This window comes from Salvelinus alpinus, chromosome 4 (assembly GCF_045679555.1).
Source record: "Salvelinus alpinus chromosome 4, SLU_Salpinus.1, whole genome shotgun sequence".
NCBI lineage: Eukaryota > Metazoa > Chordata > Actinopteri > Salmoniformes > Salmonidae > Salvelinus > Salvelinus alpinus.
The window spans coordinates 31,033,903-31,050,534 of NC_092089.1; the positions used below are offsets into that span (position 1 = coordinate 31,033,903).

A 16,632-nucleotide genomic window follows, 5' to 3' on the forward strand; every position below is an offset into this window, starting at 1 on the left:
GGACATTCCCATCATTACAGACAAATGGATATCAGCAATCAGATAGCTGGCCGGCCTTGCTTCTACTCTGTTTCACTGCACTGATATGGAAAAAACACTGGAAGCGGTATGATTGGACAGTAATGTCGACCGGAAACCTTTGAAGGGCTCTGATTGGACAAAAGTTGCAGAGCGAGCGCTAGCGGACTGCGAGGCTGGCGTGGAAATCAAACTTCTCTTTCAAGCTTTCAGACTGAAAATCTCTCCCTTCTTCTCTAATAATTTCCGAGACGTTTAAACGTTTTTCATTTTATGCGTCTCAGTTTAATTCTAGAGCGGCATTCATTGATGTGTATCTGTTGTCAATGAGAAGAGCACAAATGTTTTCTTTATGTTTCCTATGTGTTTACCTGGTCTATCATTGTTATGTCTGGTTGTTGCACCTGTTCTCCTTTACATGACCCCAGACACTAGCAGCTAGATTTAACAAAATTAGAAATATCAGAAAACCATTTTAGATAAATAGGATAGGCCTAACTAATATTATAATAGTGTTGCATTATTATAATATAGTTAGGCAAGGTAGGCCTACTACATTCGTCTTTCATGAAGTAGTCTAGGCTGATTTAGCTATTGATCATACACTAGGCTAGGTAGGCATGATAAGCAGGTAATAGTCTAAATAGGCAATGCCGTGGAGCTCGTGTAGGATTATGAAAAAGTTACAAAAACATAATGAGAATCGAATGATCTATTATCCCCATACGTCATTAAAATTGCTCCTTCATCCAAATGAAACGGTTCTAGCCGACATATCAAATATCAAACGCAATCTTATAGCAACTTGGCCTACTCACCATATTGTGGAGAAGCACCCTGTGTGACGATTCAAAACGCTTGGGGAGAAAAACATGACTTGTTCCTTACAAATTAACGAGCTAAATAAATCTAACTTTTAATTGAAATATTGAATTTAAACCGTTAGGCCTATGTCTAAAATAGCATTTCTCGTACTGACTGACCTGACCAAGTGGATTTAGGAAAATAATGTATCTGATGCATATACACTATCACAACTGCCAATGAGAATCGCTGCAAAGAACTGACAGAAGTTGGGCGTGTTCGTTTTGCATGGCCCGGTATCCTGGGTTGGCGGATTTTGCATATTTTAGACAATTTTAGACAATCCATTGGTCCTAAAGTGAAATATCCCAACACCAAGTGCACCGGGCCATGCAAAACGAATACGCCCTTTTACAGACACGGTTTACCATCGTCTGGCTCTTAACCAATAGACTGGTCAGACACCTGTTGACCTATTGAAGTGATGGGCATAGGGGAATCAATCACATTTTACTCATCATATTTTCAATTAATGTGAATATTATGAACGTTGAAGTTAAACCACATTTCTCAAACCCCGACTCATTAAGGAAAATCTTCTTGATCTTTTAATAACTGAAAATCTTTTTTTGAGCATTATCTCATTCAACGATGGTAAGCAGCATTTTTTCACTTGTCAATGAATGCTGACCCAGTCATCTATAGGCCTAGATCTAGGTGACCAAAAACAAAAAATGCAATAAACTGAAAATAGACCTAAGACCATGACAAGCCTATTATAATACATTCTCATTAAAACAAATGATCATGATCTTGAATTTTGTTAAATAGAAAGCTTAATCATGGTCTTTGAAACCCATCAGAAATGTTTTAATGATTTATAAACTACCATGGACTATAGTGGAGGCTGGTTGGACGAGCTATAGGAGGACGGGCTCATTGTAATGTCTGGAATGGAATTTATGGAACAGTATCAAACATATGAATCCACACGTTCCATTTCAGCCATTGCAATGAGCCCGTCCTCCTATAGCTTCTCCCACCAGCCTCCTCTGATGAGCTATATCTGAAGAGTTTGTCACGTTAACGTGCTAGTCGGAATAGGAAACTCTGACATTTCCGACTTGCTAACTGGTTGTAGTTATACACATGCCGCGTTCAACCAGTTAGCAAGACGGAAATGTCACTTTCCTAGTTCCGACTAACACATGAATACGCCATAAATCCCCCAAAAATTTACATCAGAGTTTTTTTTATCAGAAATTATTGCTTATGGGTGGGTACCTTCATGTGTGTGTAAAATATAAATGCTCTAAGATTTTAGATGTGTATGAAAATGAGTTTTTTTGCAAAACGCTACATATCCATTGTTTAGCTGTAATGAAATGTTTGAATCCTGCATTTTTTAAAATTACATTTGATTTAACCTTTATTTAACCAGGCAAAGCCCATTGAGACCAATAGTCTCTTTTTCAAGGGAGACCTGGCCAAGAATGCAGCAACAATCCATACATTGCAGAATTAAAACATACAACAATACAATACAATTCAACAACATGTGTACACAGGCAGGGACGTTCCACTCAGCGCCCCTTCGATCTGACATAGAGCAAGTCTTATCTTAAGCCACTCCCATGCGAAACGCAGGAGAAAAACTCCAGTTTTGGGGCAGAAAATGGGTGATTAGGCAGCTGTGTGTGAAAATCTTCACTGTTGAATCATCCGGTTGGAAAATGTAACCCACATGGCTGTCACTCATATCTATCACACCATTAAAAGAATCAGGTGCATCACGAAGAATGGCATCGATGGTTTTGTCATTGTGACCCAGACATGAAGGACACAATACACATAGTATTGGTCTGGGAAATAGGGCTGGGCTATATGGCCAAAATATTATATCACGATATTTAAAAAAAATTGGACGGTATGATGGTATTTGACGGTATTTTTAGTTTTTGAATAATAAAAGTTCTACATTAGCTTTATGAGTAGTGAGTGTTCCTAGGGTGGCAACACATACATTCTAAGTGATTTCAATGAGTCTTTCTCCATTCTGATTGTCTTATACTGTTCAATTCAACTTCAACCAAAACAAATTTCAGCACTTTTATCATTTCTGCATTTCCTGCACTCAATTGCAGTAGTGAAAAAAGTTCCCAATTGTCATACTTGAGTCAAAGTAAAGATAGGTTTTAATAGAAAATGACTCAAGTAAAAGTGAAAGTCACCCAGTCAAATACTACTTGAGTAAAAGTCTAAAAGTATTTGGTTTGAAATATACTTAAGTATCAAATGTACATGTAATTAATAAAATGTACTTATTAAGTATTAAAAGTAAAAGTATAAATAATTTCGAATTCCTTATATTAACCAGATGGCACCATTTTCTTGTTTTTTTTCCTCAAATTTATGGGTAGCCAGGGGCACACAAATTTAACGAGGTCAAAATGTAACGAGTACTTTTAGCTTTCAGGGAAAATGTATGGAGTAAAAAGTAGTCTTTTCTTTAGGAATGTAGTGAAGTAAAAGTAAAAGTTGTCAAAAATAAAAATAGAAAAAGTAAAGTACAGATACAAAAAAAACTGACTTAATCATTGAGATCATTTCCACACTGCCACGGCTGCACGATATGAGCAAATAATCTAGGACTTCTTTTTATTGTGGCAATTGCGATTTGACTTGCGAATTAGAGCAAAACTGTTGGAATCATGGAAATAGAATGACTATTTTAATTCTATAGTTAGAATATAATAGTGGGCACTTTGAATACAGTGTTGTTTGAGATGAAAACTAATTAAAATGCCAGGGAGGAGTTATTGTGACAGGGTAAGTGCTGAAGTGCACTAAAGTGCTGATACGTGTTTCCTAGTGGACCGTATATAAACTTTGGCTACATTGCATGTTTTCTTTTAACTACTTCATGTAGCTTACATATTCTTTCTTTGCATAATTCCTCTTTGATTTAGAAGATACTGTTGCACAAACAAAATGCTGATTTAGGTCTACACCATCACTGGTATTATCAGGCTGTATTAGCTACCTACGTTTTCTCTTAGTACATTTATTTGCTAGCTAGCTATTAGCATTAGCGGCTAACAATTAGCGTTTCACAAGATTTAGGGTAACTTCGTAAGAAAATACAAACTTGTTGTATGCTGATGTAAGAAACACAAACTAATATTGTCATCAACATTGTTGCATGTGCTGCACTGATAATGCAGACTGAACGCAAGTGTCTCGTGGTTGAAGAACGTCAAATGCGCTCCTTGAGTGACAGGGGGCGTGGCTAGGTCTGTGTGGAAAGTGACACCGAGAGAAAGAGCGGAGAGAGATGACTCAAGTAGCGAAGTAAACTATATACATTGACATTACACCTCGCGTATCATATTTAACAAACCAAACATTCAAATACCGGTATAGAAGGTAAAGTAAAAACCCAACCAGTCCCTGCATTAATAGCGGTATATCATAAAATGCGGTATATTCCGCCCAGCCCTGCTAGGCTATGTTTTCTGTGGTTTGTCTCTCTTGAGGTTTCTTCTCACTCGTAGTGTTCACAGGACAAGCCTAAGACTTACTTATACTCGGGCAGACCTACCCGGAAATACGTTTTTCCTGTTCATTCTACAAGGGCTCACAAGCTCACTATAAAACTTCACAACTGTTTGAACTGTTCAAAAGTTCAAACTAAGACCACCCCGGAAATTACTTTTCACTTCAAAACATATTTTACTTCAAACACATTTTTAAAGTTCAACAAGTTCAAACTCTTAATGTATATGTGCCTCACTCTCAAATAAATAAGTAGTACTGGTTTTAAGAGGTCAACAAGTACAAACTTCAAACACATTTTTACTTCTAAAAAACATTTGCTCTATCAAATTAAATTGTATTAGTCACATGCGCCGAATACAACATCTGTAGACCTTCCAGTGAAATGCTTACTTACGAGCCCCTAACCGACAGTGCAGTTTAAAAAAATATGAATAAGAGATAAAAGTAACAAGTAATTAAAGAGGAGCAGTAAACAGTAAAAAAAACTATATATACAGGGGGGTGCGGTACAGAGTCAATGTGGAGGCTATATACAGGGGGGTGCGGTACAGAGTCAATGTGGAGGCTATATACAGGGGGGTGCGGTACAGAGTCAATGTGGAGGCTATATACAGGGGGGTGCCGGTACAGAGTGAGTGTGCGGGGGCACCGGTTAGTTGAGGTAGTAGGTAAATGTAGGTAGAGTTAATTAAAGTGACTATGCATAGATGACACCAGAGAGTAGCAGTGGTGTAGAGAGGGGAGGGGGGGGGGGGCAATGTGAATAGTCTGGGTAGCCATTTGACTAGATGTTCAGGAGTCATGGCTTGGGGGTAGAAGCTGTTTAGAAGCCTCTTGGACCTAGACTTGGCGCTCCGGTACCGCTTGCCGTGTGGTAGCAGAGAGAACAGTCTATGACTAGGGTGGCTGGAGTCTTTGACAGTTTTCAGGCCCTTCCTCTGACACCGCCTGGTATAGAGGTCCTGGATGGCAGGAAGCTTGGCCCCAGTGATGTACTGGGCCGTTCGCACTACCCTCTGTAGTGCCTTGCGGTCGGAGCCCGAGCAGTTGCCATACCAGGCAGTGATGCATCCAGTCAGGATGCTCTCGAAGGTGCAGCTGTAGAACCTTTTGAGGATCTGAGGAACCATGCCAAATCTTTTCAGTCTCCTGAGGGGGATTTAGGGTTTGTCGTGCCCACTTCACAACTGTCATGGTGTGCTTGGACCATGTTAATTTGTTGGTGATGTGGACACCAAGGAACTTGAGGCTCTCAACCTGCTCCACTACAGCCCCATCGATGAGAATGGGGGCGTGCTCGGGCCTCTTTTTCCTGTAGTCCACAATCATCTCCTTTGTCTTGATCACGTTGAGGGAGAGGTTGTTGTCCTGGCACCACACGGACAGGTCTCTGACCTCCTCCCTATAGGCTGTCTCGTTGTTGTCGGTGATCAGGCCTACCACTGTTGTGTCATCGTCAAATTTAATGATGGGGTTGGAGTCGTGCCTGGCCGTGCAGTCATGAGTGAACAGGGAGTACAGGAGGGGGCTGAGCACGCACCATTGAGAGGCCCCTGTGTTAAGGATCAGCGTGGCGATGTGTTGTTACCTAATGACACAGTAAATATCCTGAGAACATCCAGAGATCAACCAAAGGACACAGAAAAACACATACATCACTTTTTGACAGCAACCGTCTACTATATTCTCTCTCTTGTATTGAATCTGTCACACCCTGACCTTAGAGATCCTTTTTATGTCTCTATTTGGTTTGGTCAGGGTGTGATTTGGGGTTGGTATTCTATGTTCTTTCGTTCTATTATTTTTATTTCTATGTTTTGGCCGGGTAGGGTTCTCAATCAGGGACAGCTGTCTATCGTTGTCTCTGATTGAGAACCATACTTAGGTAGCCTTTTTTCCCACCTGTCTTTGTGGGAAGTTGACTTTGTTTGTGGCACATAGCCTTAAGCTTCACGGTTTGTTTTGTAGTGTTTATTGTTTTGTTCGGTGTCATCACATAATAAATAAAGGGAAAATGTACGCTGACCACGCTGCACCTTGGTCCACTTCATTCAACGGCCGTGACAGAATCATTAAAAAAATTATAATAATATTGATGTCACAAATGTATGCTTTTTACATTTCTTCATAAAGTCTACAAGTCTCTGCTAGGTAAAGCACCGCCTTATCTCAGCTCACTGGTCACCATAGCAACACCCACCCGTAGCACGCGCTGCAGAAGGTATATCTCACTGGTCACCCCCAAAGCCAATTCCTGCTTTGGCCGCCTTTCCTTCCAGTTCTCTGCTGCCAATGACTGGAACGAACTGCAAAAATCACTGACGCTGGAGACCCATATCTTCCTCACTAGCTTAAGCACCAGCTGTCAGAGCAGCTCACAGATCACTGCACCTGTACATACACCATCTGTAAACAGCCAATCCAACTACCTCATCCCCATACTGTACTTATTTATTTATCTTGCTTCTTTGCACCCCAGTATGTCTACTTGCACATTAATCTTCTGCACATCTACCATTCCAGTGTCTAATTGGTATATTGTAATTACTTCGCCACCATGACCTATTTATTGCCTTACCTCCCTTATCTTACCTCATTTGCACATGCTGTATATATATTTATATTTTTCTACTGTATTATTGACTGTATGTCTGTTTATTCCATGTGTAACTCTGTGTTGTTGTATGTGTCGAACTGCTGTGCTTTATCTTGGCCAGGTCGCAGTTGTGAATGAGAACTTGTTCTCAACTAGCCTACCTGGTTAAATAAAGGTGAAATAAATAAATAAAATAAAAAAATATATATATGTATTTGTTACATTTGACTGTGTAAAACCAGTACTACTTATTTCTATGAGAATGAGGTGGATATACAGTACTGTATAGCATTTAGCAAAAAAACAATTACTTGCCTCTCTCAAATGAAACCATCAAGTGATAGATTTTAAACAATTACATGTCTGTCATTGAACAACCCCATGCCCCGATAAGAGAGTGAAAAAACACACCAACCTCTTGCATAATCTCTTTAAACAATAAAAGCTGATTTACCAACATTTCCTAAAATGGATATATAGCGTTTAGTAATAAAACTCTTAATCTCATCATGCTCACTCATTATGTTTCTACCTCTACCTGCATGTGGTGCTTAGCAGCAACCTGGGTCTAGCCCTGACATCTGGCCTGAGCTGAAGCGGCTGAGAGACATGGCGGTGAAACAGAGAGTGGAGCTGGGAAACATGGCGGCCAGAGTGACAGCTAATGAGAGCCACGTGGAGGATCACTGGAGAGTGAAAATACAGGTAATGCATTATTTGCAGTACTGAAAAGGATCTAGTTACTATAAATGGATTTGTATCAGATCAAAATCTGTACACATTTTCCTTAGAATTCCAGTACAAGCAACAGAACTGTCAATCATGGGGGTCAGAGTGACAGCCAGTGAGAGAGAGGTGGAGGGGCTGAAGAGAGAGAAAACAGGTGATATTAATTTGAATTTCAGTGTATGTTTGCAGTGGATTGGATTGCACATGTTTTATTCAGTATGGATTAAAAAGCCTCTCTTCATGTTATTGCAATTTTGGAGGCCAGACTGAGTGCCAGTGAGAGGCCAGGTGAAGGAGCTGAAAGGAGAGGTGGAGGAGCTGCAGAAAGAGGTGGTGAACCAGAGAGTGGAACTGAGTGTCACTAAGACTGAACTGCACTTCCACAAGAACAAGGTGGAGGAGCTGGAGAGAGAAAATGCAGGTAACCTGAGACATCTGTAACTTATGTTATTTGATTACTGTAATTAACAAATAACTAAGTGGTGTTTTTTCATCAACAGTTTATTTGTATCTTTTTACATCATTCTAGGAATGGAGGCCAGAGTGACAGCCAGTAAGAGCCAGGTGGAGGAGCTGAAGACAGAGAATGCACGTACTCTAGAGATAGGAAAATATCAAACTGGTCTCATAGACTACAATCGTGGCCAAAGGTTTTGAGAATGACCCAAATATTACTTTCCACAAAGTTTGCTGCTTCAGTGTCTTTAGATATTTTTGTCAGATGTTACTATGGAATACTGAAGTATAATTACAAGCATTTCATAAGTGTCAAAGGCTTTTGTTGACAATTACTTGAAATTGATGCAAAGAGTCAATATTTGCAGTGTTGACCCTTCTTTTTCAAGGCCCCTGCAATCCACCCTGGCATGCTGTCAATTAACTTCTGGGCCACATCCTGACTGATGGCAGCTCATTCTTGCATAATCAATGCTTGGAGTTTGTCAGAATTTGTGGGTTTTTGTTTGTCCACCCGCCTCTTGAGGATTGACCACAAGTTCTCAATGGGATTAAGGTCTGGGGAGTTTCCTGGCCATGGACCCAAAATATCGATGTTTTGTTCCCCGAGCCACTTAGTTATCACTGTTGCCTTATGGCAAGGTGCTCCATCATGCTGGAAAAGGCATTGTTCATCACCAAACTGTTCCTGGATGGTTGGGAGAAGTTGCCCTCGGAGGATGTGTTGGTACCATTCTTTATTCATGGCTGTGTTCTTAGGCAAAATTGTGAGTGAGCCCACACCCTTGGCTGAGAAGCAACCCCACACATGAATGGTCTCAGGATGCTTTACAGTTGGCATGACACAGGACTGATGGTAGCGCTCACCTTGTCTTCTCCGGACAAGCTTTTTTCCGGATGCCCCAAACAATCAGAAAGAGAAAATGACTTTACCTCAGTCCTCAGCAGTCCAATCCCTGTACCTTTTGCAGAATATCAGTCTGTCCCTGATGTTTTTCCTGGAGAGAAGTGGCTTCTTTGCTGCCCTTCTTGACACCAGGCCATCTTCCAAAAGTCTTCGCCTCACTGTGCGTGCAGATACACTCACACCTGCCTGCTGCCATTCCTGAGCAAGCTCTGTACTGGTGGTGCCCTGATCCCGCAGCTGAATCAACTTTAGGAGACGGTCCTGGCGCTTTCTGGACTTTCTTGGGCGCCCTGAAGCCTTCGTCACAACAATTGAACCACTCTCCTTGAAGTTCTTGATGATCCGATAAATGGTTGATTTAGGTGCAATCTTACTGGCAGCAATATCCTTGCCTGTGAAGCCCTTTTTGTGCAAAGCAATGATGACGGCACATGTTTCCTTGCAGGTAACCATGGTTGACAGAGGAAGAACAATGATTCCAAGCACCACCCTCCTTTTGAAGCTTCCAGTCTGTTATTCGAACTCAATCAGCATGACAGAGTGATCTCCAGCCTTGTCCTCGTCAGCACTTACACGTGTTAACGAGAGAATCACTGACATGATGTCAGCTGGTCCTTTTGTGGCAGAGCTGAAATGCAGTGGAAATGTTTTTGGGGGATTCAGTTCATTTGCATGGCAAAGAGGGACTTTGCAATTAATTGCAATTCATCTGATCACTCTTCATAACATTCTGGAGTATATGCAAATTGCCATCATACAAACTGAGGCAGCAGACTTTGTGAAAATTAATATTTGTGTCATTCTCAACTTTTGGCCACGACTGTAGATGCAACACAGTAAATGTAAATCTGGGACACTCAAATTAGTATATGTTACGTTTGGTATGGTTACATAAGATAGGTTACTTAAGGCAACAACTGTAAGGTTTCGGTTTGAATCTCATCACGGACAACTTTAGCATTTTAGCTAATTAGCAACTTTGCAACTACTTACTACTTTGTAGCTACTTTGCAACTACTTAGCATGTTAGCCAAATCTTCCCCTAATCCTAACCTTTTTAGCTAATCCCTCTAACCCTAACCCATCTCCTAACCTTAACCATAAACGTAACCCGTAAACCTAACTCCTAGTGCTAGCTAATGTTAGCTTTAGCCACCTACCCACCTAGCTAACGTTAGCAACAACAAATTGGAATTAGTAACATTTCATAAGTTTTACAATTTCGTATGTTTTGCAAATTTGTGACAAATTGTATGATTTGCAATTCGGAACATATTGTATGAATTGCAATTTGGAACATATCATACGGATTGTAATTCATAACATATATGAAATGGATGATGGATTAACACATATCATATTAAATGGAGCGTTTCGGATATACGTACAGAATAATACAAAGTGCTCCGAGACCACGCCGGAAAATATCTACAGAATTGTGTTTTCATTATTGTCTATCAGATTGAACACTGTATATATTTCCTGTAATTCTAGTCCAAGCAGAACTGTCAGCCATGGGGGCCAGAGTGACAGCCAGTGAGACAGAGGTGGAGGATCTGAAGACAGATAATGCAGGTAATGGAGGCTGTTCAATTGATCCCACTGATTACAACAATTTGGATCATTTGTTTTTTTATTCAGTATGGATCAGAAAGTATTTTCATATGATTTTGTCTTTAGAGGACAGAGTGACAGCCAGTTGAAGGAGCTGAATAGAATATATATATTATTTAGCATATTACATTATTACGGCACTCCTGTGTTCAGACCAAAAGTAGCATTCCATGCTGGTTTAAAAAGAATGGGATTTTTTTCTGATAGTGAAATAGCTCTGGACTGCACTAATGTCACCACAAATACAGCCCTGTTACAGGTACTGCTTACACACCTGTACATGCATTAACTCACATGTCCACATTGGGTAGCTACAGACATCCACCCAGATGTTCCTCTCACAACCTGTCATTAAACATGATGTAAAATTACTCACCTCTTCTCTTCTTTTGATGTTTGTAGATTATAAAAGTATAGAGTAGGCTACAGAAAACAACAAAATCAAGACCAGATTGATTGAACTTTATTAGTGTGTGCACTTTCCTTGTATATTCAGGTCATCTGAAGTACATACATGAAATTAATAAATACATGAACACAATAACAAACATGCATAAAAACAAACAAAGTGAGTCGGTATTGAATAAGTGCTAGGTTCATTAACATACAGTAAATATGCAATAAAACGGAAGCAGTCATTGAGCAATGGAAATGATTTGAAGTGAGGAGTGATAAGATCAGCATGTTAGGAGCAGGGAGTTTAGTCTCAGTCTGATATCGGTCTCAGCTCAGATCATCCCAATGTCAGCCTCCCTGGCAGGGTTCTTCTTGTGGTACTCCGAGATGCGGCTCTCCATGACCGGACGGAAGTGGCGAACCAGACCCTAAACAAGGAAGAGAAGGGTGGAGTGACGGAGGAGGAGGAGGGAGAGGAGGTCAGGGTGTTACTTCAACAGTTTCTCCAACTCCAATAGTCTCACCTAGCTATCCTTTGATCCCAGTAGTCTCACCTGTTCCTAACTAACCTGACCCTAGTAGTCTCACTTGTTTCTATCTAACCTCTGACCCAAGTAGTCACAGGCCATGCAGCACCGTCCCCCAGTAGTCTCACCTGTACAGGCCATGCGGCCCCGTCCCCCAGTAGTCTCACCTGTACAGGCCATGCAGCTCCGTCCCCCAGTAGTCTCACCTGTACAGGCCATGCAGCTCCGTCCCCCAGTAGTCTCACCTGTACAGGCCATGCAGCCCCGTCCCCCAGTAGTCTCACCTGTACAGGCCATGCAGCTCCGTCCCCCAGTAGTCTCACCTGTACAGGCCATGCAGCTCCGTCCCCCAGTAGTCTCACCTGTACAGGCCATGCAGCTCCGTCCCCCAGTAGTCTCACCTGTACAGGCCATGCAGCTCCGTCCCCCAGTAGTCTCACCTGTACAGGCCATGCAGCTCCGTCCCTCAGTAGTCTCACCTGTACAGGCCATGCAGCCCCGTCCCCCAGTAGTCTCACCTGTACAGGCCATGCAGCTCCGTCCCCCAGTAGTCTCACCTGTACAGGCCATGCAGCCCCGTCCCCCAGTAGTCTCACCTGTACAGGCCATGCAGCTCCGTCCCCCAGTAGTCTCACCTGTACAGGCCATGCAGCTCCGTCCCCCAGTAGTCTCACCTGTACAGGCCATGCAGCTCCGTCCCCCAGTAGTCTCACCTGTACAGGCCATGCAGCTCCATCCCCCAGTAGTCTCACCTGTACAGGCCATGCAGCCCCGTCCCCCAGTAGTCTCACCTGTACAGGCCATGCAGCCCCGTCCCCCAGTAGTCTCACCTGTACAGGCCATGCAGCTCCGTCCCCCAGTAGTCTCACCTGTACAGGCCATGCAGCTCCGTCCCCCAGTAGTCTCACCTGTACAGGCCATGCAGCCCCGTCCCCCAGTAGTCTCACCTGTACAGGCCATGCAGCTCCGTCCCCCAGTAGTCTCACCTGTACAGGCCATGCGGCCCCGTCCCCCAGTAGTCTCACCTGTACAGGCCATGCAGCTCCGTCCCCCAGGGCACAGATGGTATGGCCCTCGATCTGTTTACTCAGCTCCCAGATCATATCAATCTCTGAGTTGGCCGCGTCGCCACGCACAAACCGCCACATCATCTTATCCATCCAGTCCACTCCTGGTGGGGGGCGCGGGGGTAGAACGAAATAGGGAGAGAGAGAGATGAGATCAACTTATCCACCCAGTCATTTTTGTGGCACTCAGATATCAGATTATCAGAAGTGGGATGGGGTTTTATGTTGGAGCAATAAGCTATGTCGGAGCAAAACCTGTGGACATTCAATTATCAAGACTGAGTGTATAGTTCCTTACCTTCCCTGCAGGGGGTGCACTGGCCACAGCTCTCATGTTTATAGAACTCAACCAGACGGGCGATGGCTCTGATTACATCAGTCTGGAGGAATAGATGAAACTATTTGTTTAGTTTGATTTGTCTTAAATATAATGTTCATCAATATAAAGTAAATAGAGTGTGTGAGTGCGTTCTTACAGATTTGTCCATGATGATGACGGTGCCCAGAGCGGACTCTGCGCGGACGAGGTCATCAAAATCCATCATGACATCATCACACACAGAGCGAGGGATAATGGGTGTGGAGGAGCCTCCAGGGATCACTCCCAGTAGGTTGTCCCAGCCGCCTCTCACACCTCCTGAACCAATCAGAGACGAGGGAAGGGTCAGGCGCACAAATATCAGCAGCACCAATAATATACACACTCATACACAAACCCACTCTGGGATACACACACAGTAACACAAATACAGACAGTACTAGAAAACTTGTCACACTAACACGAACACACACAACTGCGTGTCTGTCTATGAGTTCTCTGAGAGGAATGGACATCTCTTCCTCTACTGTGCACGGAGTGTTTACGTGACCAGAGATGTTGAACAGCTTTGTCCCAGCATTCCTCTCTCTCCCGAAGCTCGCAAACCACGCTCCACCTCGACGACGGATAGCAGGCGCCACGGCAACCGTCTCCACATTAGCAACTGTTGTTGGGCATCCGAACACCCCTGGAGACCCAAAGACAAGGTGGTACATTGAGAAAAAGTCAATAAGAAGAGCATTTATTTTCACAGTATAATCTACAGAAACTGTCAGAAATGCAATGTACACTTCCCTTACGGAAAAAAACACATGAACCAAGTTAATGTGATAACGTGACAACATGTAAAGCAACATGTGATAACATGAAACTACACATTTTCCACATGTGAAATCATGTGGTTTTTCCGTTAGGGTTTTGGTAGACTATATTATCATTATTTTGGAAGTTTATTTTTTGGCGAGATTAAGGTCAATCCAAAGGTGGTAGGTAATTTCCTCACCTATGTCAGCGGGGAAGGGTGGTTTGAGTCTGGGTTTCCCCTGCTTGCCCTCCAGGGACTCGATGAGGGCCGTCTCCTCCCCACAGATGTAGGCTCCCGCCCCCCGCATCACAAACACATCAAAGTCGTACCCAGAGCCACACGCGTTCTTGCCAATCAACCCTGCTGCATACACTTCGTTTATCGCCATCTGGTGGACAGGACAGGACATACTGTAAGTGTGTGTGTGTGCTCGTTTGTGGAGGAGACAGGAGAGGACAGGACTCCAACCAGTCTAAGCAGGTAGTCTGACCTGTGTATTGGTTAACTCGTTGTAGGACTCTGACCTGTGTATTGGAGGACTCGTTGTAGGACTCTGACCTGTGTATTGGAGGACTCGTTGTAGGACTCTGACCTGTGTATTGGAGGACTCGTTGTAGGACTCTGACCTGTGTACTGGAGGACTCGTTGTAGAACTCTGAACTGTGTATTGGAGGACTCGTTGTAGGACTCTGACCTGTGTATTGGAGGACTCGTTCTAGGACTCTGACCTGTGTATTGGAGGACTCGTTGTAGAACTCTGACCTGTGTATTGGAGGACTCGTTGTAGAACTCTGACCTGTGTATTGGAGGACTCGTTGTAGGACTCTGACCTGTGTATTGGATGACTCGTTGTAGAACTCTCCTCTGATGTAGATGTAAGCGGCGTGGGCTCCCATGGCCCTCCCAGCCACCAGGCAGGACTCCACCGGCTTGTGAGGGTCGTGACGCATGATCTCTCTGTCCTTACACGTCCCTGGCTCTCCTTCATCTGCATTCACTACCAGGTACTTAGGTCTGAGATACACAGACACAGATACTGTATGTAACACACCAGTGGAGGCTCCTCAGGGGAGGAAGGAGAGGACCATCGTCCTCAGTGAATTTCAGAAAAATGTAAATAGTTAGACATTTAAAAAGTTGTCCTTTTTAGATACAACTATACTAAATATATTCACCTCACCAAATAATTGATTAAAACACAATGTTTTGCAATGAAGGTCTACTGTAGCCTCAACAGCACTCTGTAGAGTAGAGCCAAAGGCATACCTGGATGACAGTTAATTTCCGTCATCCTCTGGGCACATTGACTTCAATACAAAACCTAGGAGGCTCGTGGTTCTCACCCCCTTCCATAGACTTACACAGTAATTATGACAACGTCCGGAGGATGTCCTCCAACCTATAAGAGCTCTTGCAGCATGAATTGACATGTTGTCCACCCAATCAAAGGATCAGAGAATGAATCTAGTACTGAAAGCATAAACTACACCTACACACCCACACACAATCTCTCTCTTTCGTACCTGCCGTCGCTGGGTTTGTTCATGAAGCCCCACTTCATGCCGGTGGGGAAGCCAGCTCCTCCTCTCCCTCTCAGACCAGACACCTTGACCTCATTCAGGATCCAGTCTATCCCCTTCAGGAGGATCTCTTTAGTCTTATACCAGTCACCCCGACGCAGAGCACCCTTCAGACTGGGGACACAATGGGAAATATAGATCCTGTTTTAAATAGACCCCTATCACCTAATAATTCCTATGTACCTGATGTATGTATTGTTTTCACATATCATGTATTCTCGGGTAGGTTGAGGGAAGGGGACAAAGAGAAAAGGACACTTTATGGATGGTGAAGAAGAGGGCAAGAGTGTGTATGTGCATAGATTTGATGGTATCCAGAGTGTGTATGTACACAGTGATGTTAAGTTTGGGATGTTACTACCTCCAGTCATGGCGGCCATACAAGTTTGTGAAAATCCGGTCTTGATCACTCAAGGACCCAAATGTAGTCTTCTTTGGATTCTCCTAGCAACCCAGATAAACACACAGACATATAATAATTTATGTAACGATAATAGGCTAGATGGAGATCTAGGCAGCTGTAGCCTAGTCTCGAAAACAGAAATTGTTTAAACTACACTAGGTGAGAGAAGGCTACCTGTTGCTTTGCTGCGGTGCCGTAGCGCTGGGCCAGATGAGGCGAGACGCACTGCTGCGCCGCGGCCGAGTGCGCACCTGTGCTCCCTAGCATCCGGCGTAGCGTCAGCATCCTGGAACAGAGAACTTTGTTTGGAGCAAACTAGCTAGTCCAGTTAGCCAGCTACAGAGTTATTGCCCTAGTGCTCATTTAACAATCTATACTTGAATAAAGTTGTAAGATATCTTAAGCAGCAAATGGCATCTTATTATATGTACATTTGGCCCCAAAAAGCGCACTTGCTGTTGCTGGTCCAGATAAATTAGCCTAGTTGAGCTAATTTAGCTGCTATTTTGTGCTGCTAAGAATGTTCTAGCTCACTAATCTCCATTCACCTTCCTGACGCTGCCATTAGATGACCAATTATGTTGTTGATAACCTGCAAGGTTTCCCTCTTTGGGTTGTTGCTTCACTCCTTGACTTGTTCACTGCTGTCTCAAAAATGACATAACACTCACACGTTCAGTTTAGTTAGCAGTACAGTCGGTTGTTGGCCAGGCTAGCTAGTTGGGTTAGCGAACTCAACTAGTGCTGCTAATTGGATTATGCCTTTCCGTCTGCCTGTGACAACCCAAAGCCACCGGTGTCGAGGCTGGTTGACATTCCTCCCTGCATCATTGGCAGAAGTGAATCTGGGTAC

General features: G+C 43.3%; 1 protein-coding gene across 2 annotated transcripts; it reads right to left on the reverse strand.

Moving 5' to 3' along the window:
• Window positions 1–11,129: 11,129 nt before the first annotated feature.
• Window positions 11,130–16,631, reverse strand: LOC139573277 (NADH dehydrogenase [ubiquinone] flavoprotein 1, mitochondrial-like). 2 transcript variants are annotated; one of them, XM_071396552.1, is made up of 11 exons: window positions 16,451–16,631; window positions 15,954–16,065; window positions 15,738–15,820; window positions 15,320–15,490; window positions 14,627–14,810; window positions 13,995–14,184; window positions 13,542–13,679; window positions 13,149–13,309; window positions 12,971–13,052; window positions 12,631–12,776; window positions 11,130–11,506 (listed from the first exon to the last, which is right to left on the reverse strand). In XM_071396552.1, the coding sequence occupies exons 2-11, from the start codon at window positions 16,062–16,064 to the stop codon at window positions 11,411–11,413; spliced, it is 1,362 nt and encodes a 453-aa protein (XP_071252653.1). In that variant the 5' UTR covers window position 16,065; window positions 16,451–16,631; the 3' UTR covers window positions 11,130–11,410. The 2 variants fall into 2 exon arrangements, with proteins under 2 accessions (XP_071252653.1, XP_071252652.1); XM_071396551.1 differs by having other exon boundaries at window positions 16,328–16,631.
• Window position 16,632: the final 1 nt, after the last annotated feature.

Excerpts from the sequence above, each read along its gene's own strand:
- LOC139573277 (XM_071396551.1), bottom strand. Across the intron at positions 13,310-13,541 it reads AAAGCTGTTCAACATCTCTG|GAGGTGTGAGAGGCGGCTGG; the intron begins GTCACGTAAACA and ends TGATTGGTTCAG. Across the intron at positions 13,053-13,148 it reads TCATCATCATGGACAAATCT|ACTGATGTAATCAGAGCCAT; the intron begins GTAAGAACGCAC and ends CTATTCCTCCAG.